The following is a 14,487-nucleotide window of genomic DNA, read 5'->3' on the forward strand; positions in this document are numbered from 1 at the left end:
AAATCTTGACTCATGTATCACAATGGTAAGGATGGAGAACATTGGCAGAGTGGTAACTACAGATGGACCTCACAGGTTGAGTTCTCCACCTGCTCAACTACAGAGGCCAGTTCCCCTCATTGTGTGGTTAAAATCAGCCGGATTGGTCTTTTGATTGTCAGTTTACTGGAAACAATGAGATAGTTTGTTTTATAATAAAGAAATTTGCTTCGGCTGCACTGATAAGTTGTATGAAATTATCTGACTAAAAAACGTGAGCCTTTTTATGAGTAAGAAATTTGTTCAAATTTCAAATGGGAAAGAATATTGCATTATGGATAATTTGAATTAAATTCAAATGATTGACATTACAGGCATGATTCCTCATGGTTTCTTGAATATCCAGTTGATTTTGGTGCACCAGTAAATCTAATGAACCTGATGTATCCAGCGCCCAGTGTGAGTATATCTTGGCACGAGTTTCTGGCCCAGAGATGATTTTCTAATCAACTATAAAGATCAACACACACACACACACACACACACACACACACACACACACACACACACACAGAGAGAGAGAGAGAGAGAAAGAGACTTGCCAGCAGCTGATTCATGCACTGTTTGTGCTGAAATCCATTAAAATAAGACTCCCGTCTTGAAAAGTCCACAAGGGATGAAATATGGGCTGGATCTGAGTTTGGTCAAGCAGCAAAGAACATCTCTTGCTTAGTTTTACTGACCCTGCTGTTTACAACGTATATTTAGCATATATTAAATACAGTTTGGCCAGAAAAAAATGCCATATGGGTATGCTTTACATTACTATTTTATAAGATGTTTTCCCTCATATCCTAAGTGCTGTGGTTAGTGAAAAGTATAGAAGTCTAAATTTCAATTAGACATGATGTCTAATCAGTGTGTACTATCATTAACCAAGACACAAGTTTTACGCTAGTCTAGATCATTGCACGAATCCGTGATGACGTACACATCTGGATCGTGTCCAACTAAAATTAGTTGGGCAATTACATAGACACTTATTGCACTTAAAATCATAAACCTCATCATGATGATTATAGTTAGTAAGAGAGATGGCAAACATCTGAACTAGCTCTGCCAGCTACCTGCTCAAACCACACATACATGGGCCTGTGCCAACAATAACGCACCACAGTGCCAAAAGAAAAATAACACTCTTTACCGGCCCGGTAGAGCGGGACCACCCCAGTCAAAAGGTTCCTGTCAACTCAATTACCCACATGAGGAAACTTCTATAAGCCTTCCAGGGGTAAAATGCGCTTTTAAAGTATTCAGTTGATGTTTAATATTTCATATAATATTTGATATTTGATATCCCCATGATATTTAAAAAGATCATCCAAAAAAAGGAAGCAAAAAGGATGATCATTTGAGGCTGATTAAATAAACAAGAAGTCAATTTCAATAGTAAGCAGTTTTGATATTGCTTATGCAATTCGCACTTTCAGAGTTCACCACAACATATCACAAGTCATATGTTCACATTGGTAATTGTAACACTTCATTTGCCATTGCCTTGTAATATTTCTGCTCTAATTTCCTATGAGTCTATAAAAATATTACATAAAATTACAGCTAAAATGAATGGAAGAGCTACACACTTATATGGAGGTGTTTCCATTTCTAAAAAGGGGTTTTTAAAGCTAGGAGTTGATGAACAGACATATTTTGGTACATTTCACTTGCATATCGTGAGATACATATTATAAAATGGATTTAGTTATTTTGTATTTGTACCAACTGAGATAACTAAGCGCTTAAGTAAAGTAAATTGTATTGTCTGTATATGTACACTAAAAAAAGAATTGTTGGTGTAACTTAAAAAAGTAAGTTAGCCGGTTGCCTTAAAATGTTAAGTTCATTGAAATTAAAAATTTGAGTTAATACAATGAAGGCGATTGATTTAATCAACAGAAACTCAGAATATTACGTTATCTGAACCACATTAATTATCTAAGTTGATTTGACAAAAGAAAAAATGTTGATAACAAATAATGAAAATATTTTTTGTAGTCTAGACATTATTGGCAAAGAGTAAAGACTGTGTGTGTATTATTATTATTTTCCATTGCTGTGTAATACTTTATTTTTCTTAATGTATGCATATTAACATAAACAACACTGAACTACATATACATTCTGCAAAATAGTGAATTATTATACAAACCACTGGAGTATAAAAACTGAATAATACAGACAACTTCACTTATCCATCAATATCACAGAATAATATTATTAGGCTACATAGGCCTACTCTAATAGTCTTTTATTTTATTATTAGGCCTACATATTTATTATATATGATATATAATACATATTTTATTAAATACTTGCCTTTGGGCTTTTATGTTAATTGTATTTTTATTTTATTATAATTATGTTATTTTTATTATGCAATAATATCTTCTTTTCCCGTGTTCTGTGTCAACTGTAAACATCTTTGCATGTACTGTAGACAACTGCTGTGCTTTTTTTTTTTTTTTTTACTGCCCCATAAAGATGACGTTATGCTGCAGATCCGGGGCTGACGTCTCTTGCTCTCGCGATATCTCGGCGTAACCAGGTTTTTGAGTCTAACCCCCCCTCCCCTCCAGAGCCGTCCCCTCCCACGCCCCAGCGCGCTGTGTTGGGATAGTGGCAGTATAAAGTATATCTTCCATCCGAGACAGATAAGAAGCGCCAGGCTAGAGGGGATGAAGATGGCGGACGCCAAGCAGAAAAGGAACGAACAGTTGAAGCGCTGGATAGGCTCGGAAACGGATCTTGAGCCTCCCATCCTGAAGAAGAAGAAGACGAAGGTAAAGTTCGACGATGGCGCCGTGTTTCTGGCCGCCTGCTCGAGCGGCGATACGGAGGAGGTGCTGCGAATGCTCGACCGCGGCGCGGACATCAACTACGCCAATGTAGACGGACTCACCGCTCTGCACCAGGTAAGAGCGGCTCAAAGGCGGCTGTTGTGCACAGATCCGTGTATGAAGATGGCTTGCTTTCTGTCTGTCTGTGTTTACTCAGCCCAACACCACCACCATCATCATCATCACGATCTTCGTCGGGCCGTTTTGCGGAACCACGTAGCCGCTGAAGCTAATTGTTCTGTGATCGAAACAGATATTTGCTTTTTATGTGCACTGTGCTGGATAGATGATCCCGGAATAATCGTATTTGTGTGTAAATGAGTGTGTGAAGGCAGGAAGAGGACTGTCTGAGTGATTGTCGGGTGTGTGTATGTGTTAGCTGCTGGTTAGCCTGTTAGCCGCTCAGCTCATAGATCAGTGCCAGTAGAGATCTACAGCACAATAACACTTGGATCTATTTAAAAAGACGTCGGATGAATGTGCATGGGGTTCATTTTATATAGACTTACTGATCCGACTCTTAAATGTGTTTAGATACGCTAGTCACCATTGAAATAACGCTGCGAAAGTGCATAGCAACCAGTTAGCACGGCTGTATATTTGGAAAGAGGCTTCCCTGTTGACACGTATGTTGCGTTACAGATTATTGACCGAAATTGTGGCATTTATGGAGAAAGACTGTCTACAGTATGATTTCTGTGCGGGGGTTGAATGATATAAAATACGACAACGAGGGAGCGCAAAAACCATCAAAATAGCGCAGTTTAAAACGCATATTTCGCTCGGAAAATGAAATGCTGTCGTAATTGACTCATTCTCATGTTCTTCCAGACCCATATGACTTTCTTACTTCTATGAAACTTACAAAAGATGATGTTTGGGAGAATGACAGCTCCAATCACCGTTCACATTCATTGCACCTTTTATCGTACAATGAACATGAGGGGCGACTTGCGCTGCTGTCAGTTCTTAAAAATCTTATTAACCTTTAGATTTGCTTTCCACATTCCAAGGACAGGCAGAAAGTTTCGAAACACGATAAAATTGAATAAATAATGACATAATTTTTCATTATTTTTTTTTTTTAGTGAACTGCCCCTTTAAGACGTAGTTTACTTGACTTGACTGTAAACATCCGTGAAAGATGTGTCACTTTAGTTTAGTTTTTCCATTTAGAACTGTTTAACGCGCTAATGATTTTTGCTAAAAAAATTTGTGGCAAAGAGGAATGTAAACTGTACTTTCTGTCAGTTTACCAATAGAATTTGTATAGGAATCTAAGAAAATAAGGAAAATACAAAAAGGCTTGTGCCAGATTAAATCTATTTTCCTGTTACGGTTCATATATGGTCTCAATTTAATGAGATTTCTACTTAACCAACATTGTTGGACACATAAACGTATTCAACATATTCACAGTCATCTGTTAGGGTGAAACATTGCAATGAAATCCTGATGAAGTCAAAGTAGCTGAGTTTTTATATTGAAGCTTAAGGTTCTAGGTGTCACGTAAATAAGTTTTTAGGTCTCTAAATAGTCTGTGTCTTGCATTTTGAGCCGGAAAAGGTGGCATTTGACACTGTAAACCACAATATCTATAGCCCTGCAATGAGTCTTCTGGGTTTGATGTGGCAGTAAGTGACTACAGGAGGTTGTCTGTACAGGCTCATGCGTTTAAAAGCACTTGCCTTTTTTTGGGCCGGTGTTCAGACAGGGTGAGGAAAGAATTTGGATGCAGCTCTTGAGACCTAACCATGACTGAGTGGAGAGGCTCCTTCCTCTGTTGGGTCTGCTGTGTGTGTTTATGTATGTAGACGTGTGAGGTAGCGGAGAATTCTAGCATGTGACCAGCAGGCAGTGAGTTCATAGTGAATGGTATTTGTTTTTAAACACTCTAATCTCGCTATTAAAGACGCACAGGTTTAGTTGTGCTGGAGGCGTTTCTTGTATAAATGATGTACATCATCTGCTAGCTTGTTAAAATTTACTTGGTTTGACAATGGCATCAAGAATGGAGAATTTGCGTGTTGACGCAAATGGGTCATGGGTCTGTTCTGATGGAAATTGCGAAAAATTAATTGCACCTAGCAGTATAATCGAATGTACTTTGGAGGATGCCTTTTAAATATGCATAACTTTTAAAATAGAAGAGAGAGTGCTTTCCATATTTTGTGTTGGGTGTCAATTTTTGTCTATTCAACCCTATTGCAGCAAATTCACCTGTAACTTGGTGATGCAACTCGTATGCAATTATTATTTATTTATTTATTTATTTTTTTGAGTGGTAAATTGCACTTTTAGTAATTACACAATTGTCAATTCTTCTATTCATCCTATGTCATGTTAATAATGTTATATTACATATTTTTGCACCGTTCAGTTTCAGATTGAGGAAGAAAATAGATTCACGAACTGTAGAAATTTAGATGTACTAGAGGACTTAAGATTGTCATTAAGCTGTAATCACATTTGATAAGTTTTAACAACTTTATTTGTAAAATTTCTTCTTTTTTTTGTGGAGTACAGCTGGAGTACCCAATTTTGATGGGGAATACTGGATTTTCACATTTTAGAAAGCTTTTATGAGAATGACTGGTTGTGTAAAATAGCCACATGGTGTTGTAATTTCAATCACAAATGAATTTAATCAAATCACATGAAGTCATTTGTTGAATTAACGGCAAATATTGTATCGTTGACTAAGAGAATCAATGTTAGGTCATATTGTGATTTACACCCTGACACGTTTCTATAGAAACCTGAGGATTAAACAAGCTGCTTGACTGAGTGTTACTCAATTTGGCTAGTACAGAATGATTAATTACACTTTTATTAAGTTCCCTTCTTTAAATGCACAACAATCTTTGTGCACCGCAGGCCTCTTTATTGAATGATTTCCTTTTATTTATGTAACTTTAAACTTGAACTGAAAGGCAGTTTACAATCCTCAACTTTAGATATGAGTCAAAATGCTAAGGGGTAATTAAATGTAACAAATCATGTAAAAATGTATCATCTTTTATTGGAAAACTTATCAAACTTTGATAATTGCCTTAAAGGGTTAGTTCACCCAAAAATGAAAATTCATTAATTAGTCACCCTCCTGTCGTTCCACATCAGTAAGACCTTCATTCATCTTCAGAACACAAATTAGGATATTTTTGATAAAATCCAATGGCTCAGTGAGGCCTGCATTGAGAGAAAGTTAATTTAGACTTTCAAACGACCAGAAAGGTACTAAAGACATATTTAAAATGGTTCATGTGAGTACAGTGGTTCAACCTTAATATTATGAAGCGACGAGAATACTTTTTGTGCACCAAAAAAACCAAAATAACGACTTTATTCAGCAATATCTAGTGAAGGGCGATTTAAAAAAAAAAAAAAAAAACACTGCTTCATGAAGCTTCGAAGCTTTACGAATCTTTTGTTTCGAATCAGTAGTTTAATCTTTTAAACAAATGAGAAGATAGTATTCAAATTACATTTAATACAAATTACCTGTCAAGTTTATAATGGAGCTATATTACATCAGCATATGAGAGTCAAATTGCACGACTACAGGGACTCATCTCAAGATCACTCATTTAACAGTTCATCTATTGCCAAAATTTTGAAGAAAAAAAAAAGTCAAGAATAGACAATTATTGAAAGTATTCAAATCAAGAAAGTCAGAATCAGAATGCGTAGTTTGTGCATAAAAATGTCGGTCAAATCTAGCACGTGTTGAACGATGTTCACTAAAACAGTGAAGTTTTTTAATTGTATTGGTGATTAATTCTCTTTAGCATGCAGTATGGAGTATTTCACTCAGTTCCCTGATCATTTTGAATCAATTGTAAATACTACTGTGTATTGTGCACGTTATTTTTTTGACAGGCATCGATGTTGTGATATTCAAATAGGGCTGGGCGATTTTTCCCGATTTTTATTTTTTTATTTTTTTTTCGATTAATTCGAATTTAATGTTTTGCCTCGATTTTATTATTTTTTTTAAATCGAGAAATTGAGTTTTTTGAATAAAAATGTTAGCAAGCGTTACAATTGGACATGTTGACAATACAGCAATGATAACCGTATTAGAAGAAAATGATCTGACCTCATGATGGCGCCGGCGCGCCTGATTAACCGCTCTCATGTGGCGCTCCATGAACGTAGAACACATCACTATTCTTAAGTGGCTGTTCATTCAGAAATGTGTTATGTTATAAAAATGAGACGCAGGCAGTGGAATGAGAAAAAAAGACTTGACCACTTGACCGCCGTGTTTTTAGAATGCCGTTTCATGGGTGAGACGCTGCAAAAGACACAAGTGCAACACCTAAACATGTCCGCCAAACATAAAAACAATAGGACAAATAGCGCAATGGAATGCAAAAACCTGTAAACCTGTTTGATATTTCATGTTTGCGTGATGGTGACAGGCTGAAAGCTGCTGATGTTTTCTGTTTTTACAAAGCATTTGCTGTTAATAGTAGCCTATTACTTATGTTATTTATTGCTATTACTTTTTGGCTAAGAAATATTTAGCATTTTCTTATTTTATATTATTTTTGAGTATATATGATGTGTTTAAGATAAGATTGTACAACATTTGCCTTCATATTTCAGGCATATTTTCTGCAAAGATATTTAACAAATTGTTTTACATTTACACCGTGTTGATCACTTCATGTGTGGTGCACTTGGAATGGAACTTTTTTTTTTTTTTAACTAGATTGTTAATAAAGAGTGTTACTTAAATCATATTGTAGTTAAGTTTAAGTTGACTAGTTAAACAGTAAAAAAAAAAAATCGAAATCGTGAATCGGTCATTCGTTCTGAAAAAAATCGAGATTTTATTTTTTTGCCATATCGCCCAGCCCTATATTCAAATGATGTGGATTTGAAAACCGATGGATCGTAAGGTAATAATTATTTGTTTCTTAGCCGGCAAGTATTCAGTGAAGCGATTGTTGCTCATGAGTGTGTTGTGACTATGTTTTTAATTCTAATATTCCAACGGACAGCCAGCCTAAATTTTTGACGGATGTGATAACATGTGCGAGGGGTGAACTATGTTTGATTATTGTGTAATTGTAAAACATGCTGGAGATGTTCTAAATGCTTATTGCGCAGTTTATTATACTTACTTTATGGAATGAAAGTTTATTTCATGGCTTAAATAAATTACATTTTACTCATGAGACTTGACATGTTTGGCTTGTCAAAAATGTTACATTCAGCTGTTGCAAGTTCATTGACTTTTGAAAACCAAGTTCTTTTTTTCCAGTAAAGGAGTGGTTTTGATGCTCAAAGTTGTTTTTATTGTCTTATAGCAAAAATCTTTTATTTAAACCTATGAGAATGCAGATGCCGTTGTAAATAATAGTGAAAAATCACTTTTTAAAACTGTTGTTCCATTATTACCCCTTAGCAGATTTTGACTCGTATAAAAGATTGGAGTCATGTGGTGTTTAAGTTATATACCTTCATTTAGACATCAATATGACATCAAAAGTTAGTTCAGTCAGTGTTTTGGTCGCCCTGGGCTCTCCCAGCATAACTCTAATGTCACAAGCAGGAAACGGACAGCTGCGAAGCATCGTAGAGTAGTTTGCTCATGGCAATGTTTTGACTGAGCTACAATTAGGTTTTATTGTTTTTGCTCATGCAAAATGATGTACTGACTGCTAGTTTTCACATGAATTGCAGAACTTGATGGTGTTTAAGAGGGTCTGACTCATTCCAGTCAGCTCACATATACTCAAGGTAGAGTAGTGAAGGGACCCGATTGGGATCAATCCCTGACCTACTCTTTGCTGCCTGTGATAGGTAGTGACCTCACTTTCAGTGCACTGCTGTTTATCCATGGAGGGACATGGTGTGCTGGTTCTAGTGACTTTTGTAGCAGTATGGCTGAGGTTATAAATATCACGTGCAGTCTGGCCTGCAGGTGAATGCAAGAGCACTAACTTTAGCACCCAGTCAACCCACATTCTGCACTGTTCAAGCTCATAGTTAAGAAACCTGGCACAGGCTGTTCTTAGCTTGCATGTTACGCGGATTGATGTTTTTAATTATAAATGTCATCCGCTTTGTGTCAGAGCAATGTCATAGTGGGTAGTGCATGTGCTCATGGCACTCAAGAGCACTTGTGCCCACAGGAATCATGTTTGAATCTGGCTTGCATCATGTTGTAATCTCTCTTTTTTTTGCCCACAAACCTTAACGTTTGTGTGTTATAAATGCAGAAAATGTATAAAAATTAATAGAAATGATACAAAAATGAGTGAATCTTGCAAAGCCTGCCGTAGTGTTGTCAAAAGTACAGACCACGATACCAAGTCGGTTCTGAAATTTTTAAAATTTGACTGCGCTGTTGAGGGGATTCGTAAACACCTCTGATTGGCCATTGTGTTCACGCACTCATCAGATATGTCTGTAATTGGCTACAATAATCAACGCTTCAAAAACATGTTGTAAATTAGGGTGACCTTATGTGCCATTTTCCCAGGACACGTCCTGTCCAGGATTTCTAAATTGCCTAAAATGGCTTGAGCCCTTGCCTCTTTAATCGTGAAAGTGGTCATATCGATGTGCCCTCTGAACGCGATTTCTACACGGAGGTCTGTGCAAACCACTGTTCTTATTGACAGTCTTCATGCAATGCATTAAAATGTTGTCGTATTTGCAATGCTTTGACTGTTCTCTGTAGATCCAGCCTTCTCGCAAGCCACGATTGGTCGATTATGTATAATGCACGCTATTGGTCAAATTATTTTTCAGTAATTACCTTCCGCAAATATGGAAACAAGACCAAAACTGGGACATCTTATGCAACTTAGAAATCCTGGACAGGACGCGTCCTGGGAAAATAGCACATATGGTCACCCTATTGTAAATAGACATCAATGACACTCTTCACCAAGCGCTTACACAGATACACACAGACCGGTCCACTGATAGACACCTGCTTTCAAACACTCCCGCTTTCAAAACGCTTTAAAATTCAAACACTTCGGTGTGTTTTCAAACGCTCCCGCGCGTTGATCATTGTAGGCATTCACAGACATATCTGATGAGCACGTGAACACAAAGGCCAATCAGAGGTGTTTACGAATCCGCTGAACAGTGCTCAAAGCTTTACATCTTTAAAATTTCAGTACCCACTTGGTATCGCGAACCGAGAACATGTCCATGTCTATATTTCCATCTATTTTAATTTCCTTTTCTTTTTTTTTTTTTCTTTTCTTTTTTTATTTCACTAAGAAAATTTATGGCTATTTTAACAGCCTTTGCATTGACAATTTTTGAAAATTTATATTATAAATAATTTAAAAAATATATTTTCATAAGCTATATTTAAACTAATTTTGCATGAAGAAAATGAAATAATTTTTTTTTTTTTTTTATACAACCATTGCATTTAGATTTTCATAATATATTTGTATGACAAACTGTATTAAAACAAATTAATTTAGCATAAAATGAAGGCAATTTTTACAACCTTTTACAACATTATAACCATAGTATAATTTAAAAATATAGTTTATGAAGTTATTTACAAAGTAAAAAAGGATTTATACATCATTGCAGTGTTTACTTTAATTTATTCTGATTTAATAAAAAATGCTAAAAGGGTCCATTTATCCATCTGGACATATGGTGCATCTTTCATGTATATAATCATTCCAGTTAACCAGTTCAAGAAAATGGTTGAATTTATCTAGTAGCTCAACAACTTTGTGGAGGCGGTATGCAATAGAGGCGAGAAACAGCAGATTACGCCTGAGGCATAAAGCGTTGGTGTCTGCAAGACTGTTCCTTAATGTTTTCCAAGGATGTGTGTTTCATAACTGCAATATCTTTCAAGTTTACAGTTTACGTACACATAATCTTAAAGTCGGTTCGACCTGATACAGAAGCGTAGTCTGGCGGCAGCCTTTTAGTCCGAGACGTGTCATTTACGGCATTGGTGGAATTGCGTGCAGTGCTGTCATCAGTGAGGTCAGGGTTTAGGTAGGTTTCAGTAAGAAGGTAGGTAAAGATATGCAGTTGTGTGTCGGGTGGGAAGGGTTGTGGCTGTGCCGTCCTGTGCCTGCATTCCTACCGTGTCTCTCATTGGAAGGACCCAGAATTCCTCAGCTGTCACTTACACCCTAACCAAAATGTTCTCCACCTCCAAAGTCACACCGTTTTACTCCTCTCTTCAGTGTCACAAACAGAAGCACATGATGAGGCATAATTAAGGTGCTCATTGGGAAATTAACAAACTGTTCATTTGTTTTTTTTAATCTGTCATTCTGTGCCACACTGTATCTTGTTGCATGAGCATTTTTCAGCGTTCAACAATACTTGCGAAGAGATGATGCATAAAGATGGTATGATAACTTGTGAGCTGATGTAACATCCAGGAAGGAAATGGTGCTACTTCAAATGAAATTTAACATCTTGGACTGTGTGTTTTAGTTACATTTTGTCTCTGTCATCCTTTTTGAAGGTTCAGAAAGAGTTATTCAGAATTTTTGTGAAGAAATTGTGGAAGAAAGGCATTCAGGTTTGTAACAACATAAGGTAGTAAGTAATGACACAATTTTCATGTTCGGGTGAACTATTCTTTTAACGTCTTTGTCATCATTCATAGTACTGCAATGTGATTATCTCAGCATGCATTGTATATCCTGAGATTCCCAGCTGTGTCTTGAGCCGCCCAGTTGGAATGTCAGAGCTGATATCTGGTGTAGATACTCAAAGAAACACTCCTCAGGATTCTTTGTGTTGTTTGTGACCCTTTGTTCTTGAGAGGTCTTGCTATTTTTCTTTACGTTGTGAGTCAGCATGGACAGCCCAGTTATTCTTGGGTAGCTGTAATCGACGCAAGTGATTCAAAACAACAATCAAACCATCAACTAAATAGAACCGTGTTGTGCATCTTCTGTCTTTTTGGAGATTTGGCATAATCAAATTTGCTAGCTTTGTCAAGTTTTATTGTGCCTAGGTAAACCATTTTTTTTTTTTCTTCAGAGCTCCACACACATTTGGAATATTCTTCACATGAAACAACTACAAGTGGTTAATTTTGGATCTGGGCTGTCAGCTCCAAAGGATATACTCCAATAAAAATGCATTTAAAACCCTTTAAACCATGATATAAAAGAAAGATTTAACAGGGGATACTACGGATACTACGTATCACCTGATTTAAGCAGAAGATGGTTTGTATCAGGGCCTGAAATCTAAAACCAGGTCAAGGTAATTTGGACTTAAGTGAACCTTAAATTAGCCTGCGTTCCTGGGAAGCAAGGAGATGTGATTCTGTGTTCATTGCTCATTCACTAAAAGGAGTTAAGGGCTCAGCCTTTACGAAAACTTGCAATGTCAACCATACTTTTTGCTAGTATACTTGGGCTGCACTATATAGCAAAATAAATTTTGGTTTTGCATGGCTTGGTGCGATTTTATCAAATTGAGAAGGCCATTAAATGAATATATGTGCTTCCGGTTTTACAGTAAAACCACTGTCATTGTTTATTTACATTTCTTTTACAATACAGTAGTATAATTGCATTAAATTTCTTATTTTTTTATTTAATAATAACCACAATAAAATAATTATTTTGAATAATTATGTGGCCTATTATAAAAACCCAAGTGGAAAGAGTTAAAAAAAAACAACTGTTCACTTTAGGGTTAACATAAGAGGTTTGAGTTGGTTCTTGTAAAGAGTCAATAAACCAACTGTGAACACCCAGATTTTACAATTATTATTTTTTTTTTCCCCTAAATCATTTGAGCTCTAAAGATGGCTTTTTAAATTTTTTTTATTTTTTATACAGGTGCACTGCACTCTCCAGCAAAATCGCCCCAATCATTCCGTATAGATTTTTTTTTTTTTTTATATCGGAATGTATGTGGCAGAAAAACAAAACGCATTGTCAGTTCTGTAGAATACCAATATTTACCACAGTAAAACCATAATAATTGAAAAAAATAATATTTAATATCTCTTTCAAACAGCATAAGAAGCTTTCAGAACCTTTGTCATTTTAAATTCCTTTTAAAGTTACTACTGTTTTATTTTGGTTACAATATCTGTAGTCAAAATGCACTACTTGGTTACCATGCTAAACTTTGGTAAAGGATGACGCACAATGTTTTGTCTTGTAAAATGTGGTAGACATTTGTTTTTGACCATTTAAACAAAATAGTGATATTATTTTCTAAATATCTCTGTATTTCCATTGAACAATTTTATTGCCGTTTTATTGTGCTAAATCGTGATGTCAGTTTGGCTGATGACGGTCATAGTAATGTTATGTAAAAGAGTGATGGAGTCATGTTTTCTCTCTGTCAGTGTACGAGCTCAGGCCTAAAGGAAATTAGTTCTGACATAAATTAGGTGTGTGGGCCATTATTTCCTCTTGGTTGGTGCAAAAAGCACGCTTTGCCGCAAGCTAAAAACTGATGTCAGTGCATGTGTTTTGCCTTTGACGATACCATAATAAAGGAATTTTGGTTATTACGAGACACTGTTAAAAGCTGAAGACAGGTCAGTGGTTTTGTGTTAAGGGTATGAAATAATTTATGGTTTTAATTTAACATTGTGGGTGGTTTATTAAATTGTTAGGCCATTCGTTTTGACCATTTGTTTTTTCTGGTCCAGTAAGTGCAAATGTTATGATGCCATTTTTGTCTTAAATAATTAATGTTAATTGGTTTTAAATTGGTTTCTGATGGGGTCCATCCCATCACCAGGTTTCTCATGCATATGTAATGGACATGTAATTTGCATGTCACTCAATTATTGATTGTTTACGAGAAGTGGGTGGGAGTTGTCAAGATGAATCAGCTTGGTACAGGTTTTAATCAAAGGTTAGCAATCTATTCAATTGAGATTTTTATTGTTGGCCTTTTTCCTATGAAATATTATGCTAAGCAGGAAATAAAATGATACTTAGCCGTCACTACGGGGTTGTGTAGTCATCAAAGTCTGTCTACTGCTTGATTGACATGCTAATATTAGGAACCAGCACACCAACAGTTCATGTTTTACAGTTTGTAATAAGCAGGTTTGGCCATGTCAGGCAGGCGGTGTTGAGATATTTTCAGTTGGATGTTTGAAAGGAACCCATAATCAAGGGCAGGAAGTCTGTTGAAAAAGTAAAGCTACAGCGTTGTGTCATCTGTTGTCTCTGAACACGTTGACTAGTCTTCCACTGCATTTGGGTTTCGCAGTGGGGTGAAAAACCGTGAAGCCCAGCCTTGCCAATTCGAGCGTCTTAAGAATTTGGTGCGCAATAAAAAAAAAAAGTATGTTATTTTAATTGGATTAATTTATTGGCACTTTAATTGTAATTAATTTCTCTGAGCTGCCACCAAACTCTGGAATGTCCTCCGTTGGTTTGGATGACTATATGGCGGAGCAGGTGAACAATTTCAGACAAGCGTCACTGCAGGTTCAAACTGGTTTACCTGAGTATTGCTGATGCACAAAAATTCTTGAGGAATGTTTTCGAGCTTGAAGCCCACCTTCTAGTCCATGAACACACACTGATTGCTGTCTTAACCTTTCATACACATGATTGCCAGCATTACCCAATCAACAAGTATGTGCTGTTCTGTGTAGGGC

The 14,487-nt window shown here is 36.3% G+C and overlaps 1 protein-coding gene across 7 annotated transcripts in view; it reads left to right on the top strand.

Annotated features, from left to right (window-relative positions):
* Nucleotides 1-2,605: 2,605 nt before the first annotated feature.
* The window catches only part of ppp1r12a (protein phosphatase 1, regulatory subunit 12A), an 82,859-nt gene continuing 70,977 nt past the window's right edge, over nucleotides 2,606-14,487 (top strand). For 3 of the 7 annotated variants that reach the window (XM_051891152.1, XM_051891156.1, XM_051891158.1), the window contains exon 1: nucleotides 2,608-2,951. In XM_051891152.1, the coding sequence (XP_051747112.1) occupies nucleotides 2,715-2,951 (237 nt within the window). In that variant the 5' untranslated portion in view covers nucleotides 2,608-2,714. Of the gene's footprint in view, nucleotides 2,952-14,487 lie in introns of all 7 variants that reach the window. The other 4 variants (XM_051891155.1, XM_051891153.1, XM_051891159.1 and 1 more) reach the window with 3 other exon arrangements.

Source organism: Ctenopharyngodon idella, chromosome 4, assembly GCF_019924925.1.
Source record: "Ctenopharyngodon idella isolate HZGC_01 chromosome 4, HZGC01, whole genome shotgun sequence".
Classification (NCBI taxonomy): Eukaryota; Metazoa; Chordata; class Actinopteri; order Cypriniformes; family Xenocyprididae; genus Ctenopharyngodon; species Ctenopharyngodon idella.